General features: G+C 43.1%; 1 protein-coding gene across 1 annotated transcript in view; it reads left to right on the top strand.

Annotated features, from left to right (window-relative positions):
- igf1rb (insulin-like growth factor 1b receptor) overlaps positions 1-15031 on the top strand; it is a 45267-nt gene that overhangs the window by 22683 nt on the left and 7553 nt on the right. Inside the window, exons 3-10 of the mRNA XM_041938582.1 lie at positions 9256-9559; positions 10063-10199; positions 10823-10967; positions 12096-12304; positions 12508-12634; positions 13480-13715; positions 14150-14317; positions 14422-14629. Of these exons, the coding sequence (XP_041794516.1) occupies positions 9256-9559; positions 10063-10199; positions 10823-10967; positions 12096-12304; positions 12508-12634; positions 13480-13715; positions 14150-14317; positions 14422-14629 (1534 nt within the window). The remainder of the gene's footprint in view (positions 1-9255; positions 9560-10062; positions 10200-10822; positions 10968-12095; positions 12305-12507; positions 12635-13479; positions 13716-14149; positions 14318-14421; positions 14630-15031) is intronic.

The raw sequence follows: 15031 nt of genomic DNA, 5'->3' as shown, positions 1-15031 counted from the left end.
TATTGATATTCGGAATATGAAATCATTATTTAATAAGAGAATATGATAATGGTCTTTTTTGAACACTAATGCACTAATCATGTATTAGGCTAAATGTTTTCAGGGAAATTAATATTATGTAACCTATATATACAATATGTTATATTTCTTAAAGGAAGTTTGGTGCAATATTCACCCTGGAGAGCGAAGGGAGCCTCCATTTAATTCAAATACTGCATGTGCATTTTTTAAACATTGGTAATAACAATAGATAGAATGAATTATTCACATATTCGGACAGCATTTTGTGGACAAGTCAAATGTTTAGGTTAGGTTTTAACAAACTGTTGTGTTTTCATGCAAAGTCATTATCACTGCATCGTTGGTTTTGTTCTTGGTGCCCTACATTTTGCCCACAACGCCCCAATAAATTTGGATCTATGAAAGGCCAAAGTGGCCTTGCCCTAAAAATGACTTCATTCCAGGCCTGTGCAAGTGTACTGGACATTCCAAACTATGGAGAAAAAGCAGGGGAAAGTTTAAAAAGAAAAAAAAAACACAGAAGTTGGAGAAAATTACTGCTGTAATTATTTTCCAGAGTTGTACAATCCTGCTTTAAAGGAGACCTGTGCATCTTTTAGCTCTCTATTTTGACCATTTTTCATATGTCATGGATTTCCCAAAACTTTGACTTGTGCCAGAACAGACTTGATTAGGTGTTGTGTGACAGCAGTGTTGAGAAACAGTTTTCCTGTTGCTTCCACTCGAACTTTCTCTAGAACAATGTTTTGGGGTTTTTTTTTTTGTTGTTTTTTTTTGCCGTTCCCCCACAACCCTGTCAGATGAACTGAAGTACCTTTGCTGACACTTATTTCAACCTTTCAGTTTACCCCAAGCAAGTGCAGAAGTACCCCTTCCCTGGACTATCACACTCTTGACCTGTATTTACACTGTTACATGACTTGGCAACAAGATCCACAGTCTCAGGAACTACAGTTCATCTTGGTATAATTTTAGGAGGCTACAGGCAGTAGAAGGACACACATGTCCATCTCTTCATCACTAACAGGAGTGATGTTCTGAGAGTGCTTCACCTCTGTTAGTGTTGTTCCCTCTGAGTAGACTGTAATTATCAGCAGGAAGCTTCAGACCACACATCTCCTGTGGGACGCCTCCTCACACTGTGGAGGAGGAGGAGGAGGAAATCCAGCATTTCCTTTGATATTCCTGTCAGCAACACTGTGCAATCTACAGCTCTTTACTTGTACAATACAGCTGGTGCTCAATGGCAATAACGCCTGTACTTACTCAAGTGTCCGCCTCAGTGTTAAAATACCTGGGATATCTGATTCCACTAAGAAGTGTAGCAAAGCCCTTTTCGAACAGGAAAACCCAATTTCTACACGATTAATTTAATAATTTCATTGGGACGGGCCCAATGAAGCTGTTTCTATGAGTCATGTAATTGGGATCCAAAAAAAAAAAAAAATTGCTTTGCACCAGCCAATGAAAACTATACCTCCTCTGTCCTGTTTCCAGTCATTGTTTCCGTCCAAATGGTGCACAGGTTTTAAGCAGATTTCCAAAAATTGTACCAAACAAAATGTGAAACAGTTTGCATTTTCATCAATCAGCATTGTGGAAATATTCTCGAGAGGGCTCATCAAGACTAAATAAAAGAATTCCTGTAACTCTGGCACACTTTCTTATTATGTTTGAATGTAGCAATTTTGATTTTGGCAGCCCAAACACAAACATGGCTCTTAGGGTTGATGGTGTTCTCACTCTGTTGTTGTCTGTTGCTCAAAAGCTGTCTGCGAGCAGCCTGTTTGTCGGGGCGGACTGACCCGCAGGTTGTCGTGTCTGTGGCTCTCTAATGTATCACACCAGTAGAACTGACTGGCTAGTTTCTGCTGGGAGGCTCAGGAGGTGAACAGGACAGTACTGGTCAGCCATGTAGAGTTGAGACTGGACTGAGTGAATGGAGATCCTTGTTCCACTGAAGGGAATCAGTCTGTAGACAACACACACACATGCACGCACACACACAAACTGATGGACAGATTCGCTGTCTGAACCTACACACTAACAGACTGTCTGACTGTAACAGAACATCCTTTGTATGAGAATGGAAACGCAGCAATATTGTTGTGTTTTCTGTCTATCATCAACCTCTTGTTCACTCTGAGGAAATTGCGCTGGCGTTGGTCATTTCCCAATTCAACTGTCCTGAGCACTGGAACACATTAGGAGGACTTGAAAATATATTATCCATTAGCTATACCTGATTATCCTTGAGGGTCGAGGGTTGAACACCCCGTACAGGTCACCAGTCAATCTATTCCTATGAGACAACCATGCACTCATATTCACACCTACGGGCAAATTAGAGCCTTCATTAACCTAAGCTGCATGTCTTTGGAACGGGGGAGGAAACCCACTTAGGCACAGGAAGAACATGTCAAAAAAGACAAAACAAAGTGAGTGTGGAAACATCAGTTACCTCAGTTTTTACCGGCCATCGATAGAAAAAACTAGATCAACTCCTATCTGATCAAGCCTGAGGGGGACCCTGTCATACTGGGACTGGTAAATACAAAACCAAAGTATATAGGGAGTTGAGGGAGCCCCAGGGGCCTGTTCCTGCCAGTCCTTGTCACCAGAGCAACTAAATTAATGAAGAAAAAAATCACAATCCCAATATTGACTAAAGCCATTTCCATCTGACCTCCAATAAAGTCAAGTTGTTTATATAACCCAAACTACATATTTGAACTTGAAGATTTTTTAATCCTGTAAAGCCACAACAATGGAATAGAAACAAGTCTGTCTATTCTAATTTAATTATCTTTTTTTCGTATAATCTCTGTTTCATCAGAGCAAATCCTTAGTATTTGGCTCATCACCTCATTTCTGCTCTTAAACAGACATTTGGGGAAAAAAGTGGCATAGCTTCATACTCCAATCATTCAAATCATGGATCATGTAAAATGATGAAGTGATTCAAAAGTAGTGTTTGCCAAGTCTTAAAGTAGAAGTCTCATTTTGACCTTTGTGGATCTATATTTAGCAGCCTTTGCACGCAAAGACTGAGGTTATTAATCAGATGAAAAACAAAGGTTACTGTCGTGTCCTTACACCATGTGGGTTGAACCTGCTCTTTTGAAATATTAACTGATGGACTGGTGCTGTTGGAATCAAGAACCAGTACAGATCTCTATCTGTGTTTTTGCATCAACTCCACTGTCATCAGTCTAGACATCCTTTTGTCTTTGTCTTTATTGTTGTGCCGCTGAGTAGTATACACTGCTAAAGCCTGGAGTATCATCACAGCAACTGTGTGTCTGTCTGGTACATCTTGTTCCTATCACCCAGAGGATGGGGGCTGAAAACAAGGATTGACAATTAGAAAGGTGTTTAATTCTTAGTTGATCAGCTGATCAAGCAGGAGATAGAGAGACAAAAACACAAGTCTACCTGCCACCTTCATTGTATTACCAGCCAGCAAGACATTTAAAATCATAAAACCAATATATCAAACTATATGCTATGATATATTAGTTTAAAAGACAACTGACAACAATCCAGACAATTGTCCTGTCATTTGGCTGGTGACTGGGTGTCCCAGCCTACCTTCCTGCTAGGCTGATATTTCTGTTTCCCTGGAAGCCCTGTGTTGGCTTTTTGACCCACAGCAGCAATCTTCATCTCACAGGCAGCAGAGTGCTGCGTAATCACACAATGGGAAAGGTGAACCATTATACTGTGTGGACATAGCAACTCCATCACCACTTGCAGTAATTTTAACTTCTTAATTTTCTAACACCCCTTTCAGGCTGAAGCAAGGGTACAGGAAGTAATAACCTATGTAGATTGGTTTATAAAAATGATAAAAACCCAATATACAAAGCCTGTTAGATATTACAGTGTGCCATTTTGGCCTCTTTTACTGGAACCCTTTACGTTAACCAGCTGCACTTCACTACACACCAGTGATGGATATTTGGGTCATATTCCTATACTTTGATAAGTTTGATTACACACATATAAATCACTTCTATGAATAATAAAGGAAAAACTTAACCAGGAGAAGTAGAATTTCTATTGATTATTCAGTCACACAATCCATCAGCAGAAAATATGAATAATCATAATCATAATCATAATAACCAACATATCAGGATCATCATTAATGTAAGCATATGCATGTAATCTAACTATTAGCAGAATATATGTGTGTAATCAAACTTATCAAAGTATAGGAATATGACCCAAATATCCATCACCAGGCAGTCGAAATGATTGGTTGCCTGCCAGTTTCACCGCTCAGCTAAATTGATACAACAGAAAGGGTATGCCCATTGCAAATAAATTTACTTAGAAATCATGGAAATCCTCGAACTCCAGAACTTACTTGCTGTCAAAGTAATCCAGTGACAGCTGTCTGTACATTGATGAGCACATTGTAAACAGCAGCTGCTAATAGCTAATTCAGCATGCTTTTGATGGTGCCAGTTTGCCAAAAGGTAAACAAATACAGGCTAAAAACAGGGCTCAAGTTGTAGCCCATAGCTGACTAAGTGACTCTGTGGCAGCATTATATTTCATTTTTTTCTGGGGATTGTAGTTCCAAAATTTAGAGTATGATTATCCATCAAATGGAAATAAGACAAAGAATAATAGTGTCCAAATCCATAAATATTAAAACCTGACTAGTGAAGAAGACATAAGGTTTTTAATTAAATCTACTCAATTCAGTCTTCTTTTCATTTTGCACTTTCCTCTTCACCACCAGCTTAAGTCTGTTTGTGTTAGTTTGTGTTGTCTGGCTCCCCCGGCTGGCAGTGCTGCCAACTGTGTGTGCGTGTGTGTGGTTTCCACCTCCTTCTCTACCACCTCCTATCTCCATCTTTAAACCCCCTCCTTCTTTGCCTTCCTACTCCATGTCCTCCTCCCCTGCTTTTTCTCCACATCTCCTCCTCCTGTAGTTTACTCTCTTCCTCATCCATCCTTTACATTTCCTTCTTCTCATTTTCCTCCTCTGCCCGTTCCCCTTCCTCCTACTTCGGCACCTCCTCCCCTCGTGGTGCAGCTCTGCATCAACCTGCCTCTGAGAGTGCGGTACGGAGGGTAAAAGCTGGGATCCATTATGGTGCAGATGTCCAGTGGAATGCTGATGTACACTGTATGCACCCACTGACCCCCTCCACTACTGTTCACCCAATATTGGTCAGTCAGTGAGTTGTATTCAGGAGGCCACAGACTGAGCCAAACCCCAGGCGCAGATTATCTCCTTCCTCTCCCTCAACTTCCTCTCTCTACATAAAAAATTAGACCTTTCCGACATGGCTCCCATCACCCCATCACAGTGGTCAGAGGGCGAGATGGAGCTGGGGGTGGCAGGGGCTCAGAGCAGAGAAAGAACATTCTGTGCCAGAGAAATGCAGCACTGGTTCCCTCCTGCTGAGCACAAACAGCCTGCTGAATGGTTGGTGGGACCACACAGTCTGAAGGTTCTGATTGGTTTCTGTGTCAGTCAGGAGGCGGGCTGGAAGGTCATCTAATGGGCACTGCCTGATAACTTTTTTTTTTTTGTGTGTGTGTGTGTGGGGGGGGGGTTTGTCATATGGGAGGAACAGCAGAGATCTCCCATGTTCTAAATTCAGATGTCACTGAAAAGGAAATGACTTTTGTAAGCAGAAAAATGAAAGACTCATTAAAGTGCATAGATCAATGATAATTTTTGGTATGTGGTCAATAATCCAGTTAACGAAGCAGGTGTGCTGGATTGATTTCGCTGCTCAAGGTGTTTTGTATTTTTAATTATCAGTTTCTATACTGATACTATTTTTGACCTATATATATATTAGATACGTATATAGGTCAAAAACAGGCAGTGCAGCATGTAGAAACTCAGTAATTTAGTGTGATGATAAACAATCAACAACAGCAATTTGTGGCTTGTAAAACATATAAAGAAATTAGTATTAATTTCAAACATTACAACCCTGATCCCAAAAAAGTTGGGACACTGTGTAAAGCATAAATAAAACAAATAAGATAATTGCTAATAATTTTGACATATAAGATTGAAAACAGTACAAAGACAATGTATTTAATGTTTTACTTCATCAACTTCATTGATTTTTGTAAATATCTGCTTATTCTGAATTTGATGCAGCAACATGTTTCAAACAACTTGGGACAGGAGCAACAATAGACTGGGAAAGTTGTGGAACGCTCCAAAAACACCTGTTTGGATCATTCCACAGGTAAACAGGTGGATTGGTAACAGGTGAGAGTATCATGATTGGGTATGAAAGGAGCATCCTGGAAAGGCTCAGTGGTTCAAAAGCAAGGATGGAGCGAGGTTCAACACTTTGTGAACTCATGATTGTATGAAGGATTTTACTACATGGGCTCAGGAACACAGTCTGTTTGCAGACGATTACATTCTGTTTGTTTTACACAGCAGCCCAGCTTCTTTGGAGTCCAGGTTGTAATTTCCATGAACACAAACATGTAAATGTACATAGATCAAAGCGTGGAAATGCTTGTACTTTCACAGTTAATAAATGCTGTGTAGATGAACTTCATTCTAATGTGTTAGAGCTGCAGAGATTAGTCGATTGATGTCGATCAACAGAAAATGAATTGGCATCTATTTTTGACGACCAGTCATTTTTAAGCGAAAACGCAAAAGCTTTACTGCTATACCTTCTAGTGAGCAGGGGTTGGTCATAAATTGTATGAATAAAGTGTTAACCCCTTGGTTGGTGGTAGGTGCCTGACAAAAATCCGTATAAGATGTCGTGCTGATGGACAAAATGAGGCTTCTCCCAAAAGCATTCTTCCTTAAGCACAGAGCACCAAGGTGGAGAGGAATAAGATCAAGCAGATGGCTGGAACCTTTCTGCTGTGTTTCAGGCCCAGGGAATAACTTCCTATTCCAATTTGACATCTTTTTTTTTTTTTTTTGGAGCCTTACTGTCAGCATCTAGCTCTTTCAGCACCGGAACACAGCAATAAAACAAGAACAAGTTGCAAATACCCTGGCTTAAACATTTATTCTGGAGTCATGGATAAATCACTGACATATAAACACAAGGAGCTGCAGTAGGCATCTCTTCTAGACTGCTGTCTTCAATTTGTTTCACAGAGACGGCAGAGGCAACATGTCGAAACGTGCCTCGCTGTTTTATCACTCAGCATCCTATAAACAACACACCATTTCCCATAACTTCACTTTGTTTGGTTTCTGTTTAAACACAGCCCCTGGATAACCTAAGTGAATGACATAATCGAAATTACAGTTTTCCCGTTCATCTATTTGTTTCTGGTTCAGATATCCCCGTCTTTTTGTTTATGACTTACAGGAGGCATGCTCACCAACGCACAAATAATTTCATGCAGTGATTTAAAGTGTTTCCATAGCAATTAGTGTTTGTTTCTGTGGCAGACCGTCAAGCTGCTTTGAAGGGCTGCATCATTTCTCTCTGTAGAGTTTGAACCAATCAGCTTCCGTCCCTCTGTTTTGTCTGTACTGTCATTTTGAACTAGTGGGCTGCTGTCAGTGATGCAGGGTTAAAGGTTGATGCTTAATTTATTGGTGATGGTGACGCCGTGTATCAGTCGGTGAAATGATCTGCTTTAGTGTTTGGTTGCCCTCCGTCATGCTCGATTTTTAATTCCCCAGCTGCACTGACAAAGGTCACTACAAGCTGTGGCTTCTGTCTACTGTACGTAGGTCAGTCCAGTGTTTTCCATCCTCAATCAGCTTTCCCTGTCATCAGTTACAATATGCTCGTATTTAGAGAGACACCACAGCAACTGGAGAAGTTATTTGTAGCAGCGCTCGGTGGAAAACCTGGAATTAAGCGGCTTTTGTCACTGCGGATCAGAGATGAACTCCACACAGCACTGCTGGGCTCAACACCAGCCCACCCAGCAAACAACTGTGTTAGACAAAAGCTCTGACAGGTTGTTTATTGGATGTGGTTTTGTTAGTTGGTTGATTTAAACAAAAGAAAGATGTATACAAAGTTGTTGGTCGGATTTGAAGTAGGCTGCACGCCTTCCTTGTGGGTGCCTGTTTTTAGTCTGTTACAAGCTCCAACCTGGGTTCAGAGACATAATGTGTGTGTTAGTGTGTGCATCTGCGTGTGTGTTGTCAGTCACTCTCCACTAACTGCAAATCATTTGTTCGGGACCGTAGCCAGTAGCGTCGTGCCAGAGGCTAATTCAGGCTGAGGGCTGACTGCTTGTGTTCATTTGTTATGCTCTGATGGGGGGAAAAAGGCTGCAATAGGGAAATGCCCCTTTTCTGCGGAGCAAAATAGTGTTTGTCAGTTGCTAGATGTGGATTTGGAGTCACAGGAACAGGGACATTCAGGCAGGCATCGTTTCTGGCGCCTTGAGCAGTGTGTAAAATCAGATTGTGGCCAGTCGTGGCCTTTTTCAATCCCTGAATCAGTTCCAAAGGTTTTGTATTGTAACACACCGCTCCCTTCGTATGCCAGCTAACACCACACTGCGCTCCATTATCAAACTAGAACTGAATCTCAATGGTGACATTTTGCAGATGCACCGCACTTAACTATGTTGTTTATTCTGTGGATGAGAAGGTGTCCCAGATCTAGACCAACACTCCAGTCTGTGTGACGCAATAAAAAACATTATAGGACACCTTTAAAGGAGTTTGACAGTTTGCAAAATATCTTTATTCACTTTCTTGTTAATTAACACAGTATATTTTGTTTGCTTAATCCATGTAAAATGCCAAATAAAACATGTTAATTAGTGAGCTTTAGAAGTCCTGGTTGACAGATTTTATTACCTTTGGACAGAACCAGGCCCAGCCTAGCTGACTCCTTTTCTTTTCTTTGCATTAAGGTAAATAAATGAGGCTGAATGGCTGCTTGCAGTAGCTTCACAGTTACCCTGCGGACATGAGAGTAGTATTGACTTTCCAATCTAACTTGCAGCAAAAGAAAACGATAAATATATGTCCCAAAATGTCCAACTATTCCTTCAAAGAAATGCTTGTGGTGAGCTTTCCAGCTGTCAGACTGCTGTGTTAATTTTGCTGTTTTTGTAGCAGTGATATGTGAATACAGTATATCAGAATCACACTGGGATTAGAGGCAAAATAGCAGACATCTCGATCATGAGTAATACTGTAATGTAGTTTTGGATGGATGTTGTTGTTAATTGGAAAAAATGCCAGCATTTTTGTGCATCTGCACGTTTAATACTTCCCCTCTCTTTCCTCATCAGAGTGCCCAGAGAAGTGTGTGCGGCGAGCGTGCACAGCGGACGGCGAGTGCTGCCACCCTCAGTGTCTGGGCAGCTGCACAGTCCCTGGTAGCGACACAGCATGTGCAGCGTGCGTGCATTACTACCACCAAGGACGCTGCGTGGCTGACTGCCCTCCCGGCACCTACAAGTTCGAGGGCTGGCGCTGCATCAGCGCCGATCTATGCTCCAAATTCCACCTCCCCAACTTGGACAGCTTCATCATCCACGGTGGAGAGTGCATGTCTGAATGCCCTTCTGGGTATACGCGCACTAGACCCAACAGGTGAGCCGCAGGCCCAGATGGACCCACTGGGTGGAGTCAAACAATTGCGCACCCAGTTTCCACCTTGTTTCCGTTCTAAAATTTTATTGTGAGTATAATTCAACAGCTACAATGAAAGGCAGTCAGTTTGGAGGCAACCATCCATGCTTGCCAAGTCTGTACATACACACCGATTTTTCAAAACAGATTTTTTTCTACGGAACGAAGGAGGAAAAACCACATTTTAAAAAATACCCGTGTACATGGGGGCTAGGCGTTAATCACATTATAAACCCGTAGTTGTTTGCTAAAATAATAGGTTTCTAGTTACATCTTAGAATCTCTCCAAGACATGATTTAGCTGGTACAGTCAGACACTGATGTAAAATTTTTCACTGACGGAAATAAAACACCAAAGGTCAGTGGAGAGCTACAAGAGTTTAGAGGATGAATGTACGTCAATAAAACAACCCTGTACGTTTACTGTCTCCTGTCTCCCCCCATCTCTCTCTGTCTGTCTCCAGTATGTTATGTACAGCCTGTGACGGTCTGTGTGATAAAGTGTGCGAGGAGAAGGTCATCGACTCCATGGATGCTGCTCAGTCTCTCAAAGGCTGCACCGTTATCAAAGGCAACCTGCATATCAACATCCGCAGAGGCCGTAAGTGCTGCAGTGTGCCACGGCAACTCTACAGTTAACGCTAACATTTCTCTGCCACCAGCTTTCTACAGACATTTAAAGAGGTTTTTTAGTAACATACTGTGAAAACGTGACTGATGACACCAGGAGCCCCATAAGGCGTTTGTCCCAGATTTGGAAAAGTCAACTGTTTCTTCACAGCACCTCTTGACTTGAGTTTACAGAACACTTAAGTCCTAAGCAAGTTTGTGTGTCACTGAAAAGGTTCTGCTAGTTCTGGGAAGTGAATTTCCGAAACCATGTATACACATAGTAGAATGAGGGTGAGTGTGTCGGGATAGGATGGAGGAAGATGAATGCAAGGGAAAGAAATTACAAGGAGAAAAGGCAGTTCAGGTGTACAGCTGTTTATTTCTGAGAGATTTTCAGTAAAATGTCCTTAAACAAATAGAGAGAATTCCACAAGTTGTAGATTTTATGAAATATAAAAGCATGATTTACATTTCCAGAAGTTCAACCATAGTAGAAACAAGAACACAGTTAATAAGACCAGCAATAATATACATAAGTAATAACGGTTGTGTGTGTGTGTGTGTGTGTGTGTGTGTGTGCGCGTGTGTGTGCGTGTGCGTGTGTGTTTTCAGACAACATGGTGGCAGAGCTGGAGAGTTTCACCGGTCTGATCCAGAGGGTGACCGGTTATGTGCACATCAGACATTCCCACACTCTGAGCTCCCTGGCCTTCCTCCGCAGCCTCAGACACATCGATGGAGAAGACCTCCTGGACGAGTAGGAGCACACACAGAACACACTCTGCACTTAACTGCAGGCGCAAACGCACAGTTTTAGCCCCGACAGCTCACAGGCGGTGTGCAGTATGGTCACACTCTGAGTACAGTAGTATTCGCTAATTTGTTGTAGTGAATAGTACTCCATAAGAGTAGCTCCATAGTCAATGGACCGGGAAAAAATACTGACCCGAAGATGTTCTGTTTTGTTGCGAGACGTGTCCCTTTATATCCTTGACTGCTGCTTTTATACTGCTGCTGCGAGAGTCGTCTTAGGGTAATTGTGCAGTGTTGGTGTTCTAATGTGGCTCGTCGAGGTCATCGCTGAAATGTTGGCGGGATGGAGAGAAAAGGAGACAATATTTTGACTGTGAAGGTGCAGACTGGAAAGTATTTAAGTAGGACAGGCTTACTTGTTTTGGGTTGGTAACTGTAATATCATCACTGAAAAAAAAAACCACTTCGGCCTCTCTTTTCTTACTGGTAAAGTAAATATACTGACTGAAGGTAAAGGCAGATGTCCCCGGTTTTTAGGAGACCTTGAATGCAGCATAACTTCCAGCAGTCCAAGGAAAGGTTCTGTCAGGGTCATGGAGAGGCCTTCACTCCCTCCTCCGTCTGTTTCTCCTTGAGCTCACAGGAATTGCTGTCCCAAGGCCCACATTACCGTCATTCCTGAATGTCTGGGTGTTACCCAGTGACTCATAAAAACTCCCCTCTTCCCTCTTTTCCTACTTAAAAATCTATCCCTAGTTGACCTGATTTCCCAGGTCATTTGTATACCATTGTGTGGACCCACCCCCCTACTGTCTAACTGGTCATTAAACCAGTAGATGAACACGGAGGTCTGACAAGAGTAAAGTACTCTGCTGTTCCCTTTTGTGTTAGCATAACTCCCCCTTATGGAAAAGGACTAGGAGGTATATAGGAGTCAGTCCTACTTACCCTTGAATCCTCAATGTGCAGTTTTCCATGTACACTGAAAAAAAGCCATTGTCCATGTTGGCCCTCAGCTTGGCATGAATCACAGTACACACAATAACCCAACACTGAAACATTATACAATGAGGTTAAATCAAGAATACATTGTTGACTTGTTCATTCATCCGTTCTTCTTTCTGCCCTGTAGCATGTACGCCTTCTCGGCATTTGACAACCAGCAGCTCCAGTATCTTTGGGACTGGAAGCAGCACAACCTCACCATCAAGGCAGGAAAGCTGTTCTTCAGAGCCAACCCGAAGCTGTGCATGTCCGAGATCCGCAAGATGTGGGAGAAGACGGGCATCCAGGGCCGCTTCGACGAGAGCGACTTCCGAAACAACGGCGACCGAGCCAGCTGTAAGGGTCACATGAGCTTCAGTCTGAAAACTTGCTATGTCTGGTGCATGTGCAGGAGTTGCTCTAGTTTACTATCAGTTTCCAAAACCTCCTCTGAGCCTGATGTTCTGCACCACACGTCAGTGTTTACTTACTGCTCGGTCAACAAGACTAATTGCTGGACTTTGATTTTAACTCTCACTCCCTCATTCCTGTGTCTGCAGGTGACAGCACTATCCTGAAGTTCAAGTCCAACAGCACCAGCAGTACAAGGATCAAACTGACCTGGCAGCGCTACCGTCCCCCCGACTACAGAGACCTCATCAGCTTTATCGTCTACTACAAGGAGGCGTAAGTTTTTCAGTCGCTGCTTCCTCCTCCACACTGAGTACTACTGATTTTAGCAGTGATGGGAGCTGGAACTTGATTTCTCCAGCATGTATTGGAACCTTACAATCAGACTGATTAACAGCTTTAAAAAAAAGTTTAATGTGCATATAAACAGATGGAAACACACTTACCCCTGAATTCCACCGGGTGTGTTCCGTATGCGTTCAATCCACGATGCCTCCGATGGAGCTGATCCCTGCCATTCAGGACAATGCATGCAGTTCCTCCCGGTGCGTTCAATCTCCGTTTCAGAAGCATCCCCGAAGCAGCTCTCTGCTCTGCTCCTTGGAGAATACGCACCGGGTCTGTTGTTGACGCGTCAATCTACACAGATATAGCAGATCGAGCCAGACAGGAAGTCAGACACAGGAATAGTGTAGAGAAACCCATAAATTTTCAAAATAGAAGACCCTGTGCAGACTCCCGATTGAACATCAACAAGAAACACGGATAAAATGGACAAAAAAGAAACCATTCAAACTCAAAGCCGTGAGCCAGGGAAATGCACCAATCAGCAAAATCTGAGCAAGTTAACGAAATCAGGCAGGAAAAACGCTCCGCTTCTGAAACAGAGAGGATTGCAGCTTCGTGGAGGACAGAACAAAAACGTGGTGCAGATGTGACGTCACAGAGCTGTGCCTGGGGGAATCCTGGGGTCAGTGTTTTCTAATTCTGTGAAGGGTTTGTTTCAGTGATGTATGTAAACCAAGAATAAACCAGGTTTATCGGTTATGAATACACGAGAAAGGCAGGGTTTTTCAAAGTCAGCCTCGCCAGTAATATGTGAATATAACTTTAATCTCCAGGCCATACCAAAACATCACAGAGTTTGAGGGGCAGGACGGCTGTGGCTCCAACAGCTGGAATATGGTGGATGTGGAGCTGAGGCCCGACAAAGACTCAGACCCCGGAGTGCTGCTGTCCGGCCTGAAGCCCTGGACGCAGTATGCCGTATTCGTGAAGGCGATCACGCTCATGGTGGAGGACAAACATATGCCGAGTGCCAAGAGCAAGGTGGTCTACATCCGCACCAGCCCTTCGGGTAAATATCATTCCATACGTCAGCAAGATTGCAAGCGAGCAATTGTTGCCGCTTGTTTTTCAAAGAGACGTGGGATTGTATCGTGATGAGTGCGATAGTGTTTCTGGATGAGATCCAAGCATAGTGTAAGGAGATGGAGAGGAAGACTGTTTTAGTAAACACAGCTGCAAGTCAAAGAGATGGAGGAAGACTGATTTACAAAAAACTATAATATAATTAGATGAAATGGAAGACTGCCTTAAATACATCCAGCTGCACTGTAAAATCGCAGCAGTGCCGTGATGTCAGAGAATCACATCTGCACTGGCAGACTGTGCATCCAGCCTGAGGGAGAAAAGTGTTTCCTCAAGTTCTTAGAAATCAGGTTTGCTGTATCGAGGAGCCACAGAGTGACTCTGAGAGCAGAATCATTTCCTTCTTTGACTCTCTTTCAGCGCCCTCCATGCCTCAGGATGTGCGAGCGTACTCTAACTCATCTACACAGCTGGTGGTGCGTTGGTCGCCCCCTGTCTCACCAAATGGAAACCAGACTTACTACCTGGTCAGATGGCAGCAACAAGCTGAAGACCGAGAGCTGTATCAGCACAACTACTGCTCTAAAGGTACACTCTCAGGCACGCGACACGCCTTAGACATTTAGCTCCATCACGAGTTGTTGCGTTAGAGTATACCTGTCATGAAACACATCCTCTGCTTCCTCCTCCAGAGCTGAAGATCCCAATAAGAATCGCTGCCATAGGTGTGGGGGACCAGGAAGAGGACACCAAGCCCACGAAGCCAGACCCAGACGGGCCAGACAAGGGCCCCTGCTGCCCCTGTCCCAAATCAGTGGAGGACCTGGAGGCCGAAGCTGCCGACGCCTCCTATCGAAAAGTCTTTGAAAACTTCCTGCACAACTCCATTTTTACACCAAGGTAAGTGAATCCTCAGCGCTGAAGTGTTGCGTGGCACAATTTAACTTCCTATTTAAGCTTTTTTGTCCAAACTGAAATGCTGATGAGTCTCAAAGGAAAATCTTTCTCACTGATATTAATGTGCAGTTTTTCTGTAATACCGGAGGGTAATTTTCCGGGCAACTTGAGTGCAGATCAGTAAGTGTCTTCTGTTTTTGGCCATTATGTACTTGTGCTTGGTACTTAAAAAAACTTACTGATCCCAGAGGGGAGGACAGCGAGGTGTGAAAGTCCCGCCGTTTTCCCTCCTCCTTTTAACTCCTTCAGCTGCTCCTTGATTTTGGGAGCCAACCTGCTGCCTTGCACTTCAGACAGCTGCGTTGTATTGTCTCGCTTTTGTGTCTACACACACACACACACACA

This window comes from Chelmon rostratus, chromosome 1 (genome assembly GCF_017976325.1).
Source record: "Chelmon rostratus isolate fCheRos1 chromosome 1, fCheRos1.pri, whole genome shotgun sequence".
In the NCBI taxonomy this organism is placed as follows: Eukaryota; Metazoa; Chordata; class Actinopteri; order Chaetodontiformes; family Chaetodontidae; genus Chelmon; species Chelmon rostratus.
Note: the sequence above shows the minus strand (reverse complement) of the source record. Positions and strands in the feature narration are given on the sequence as shown.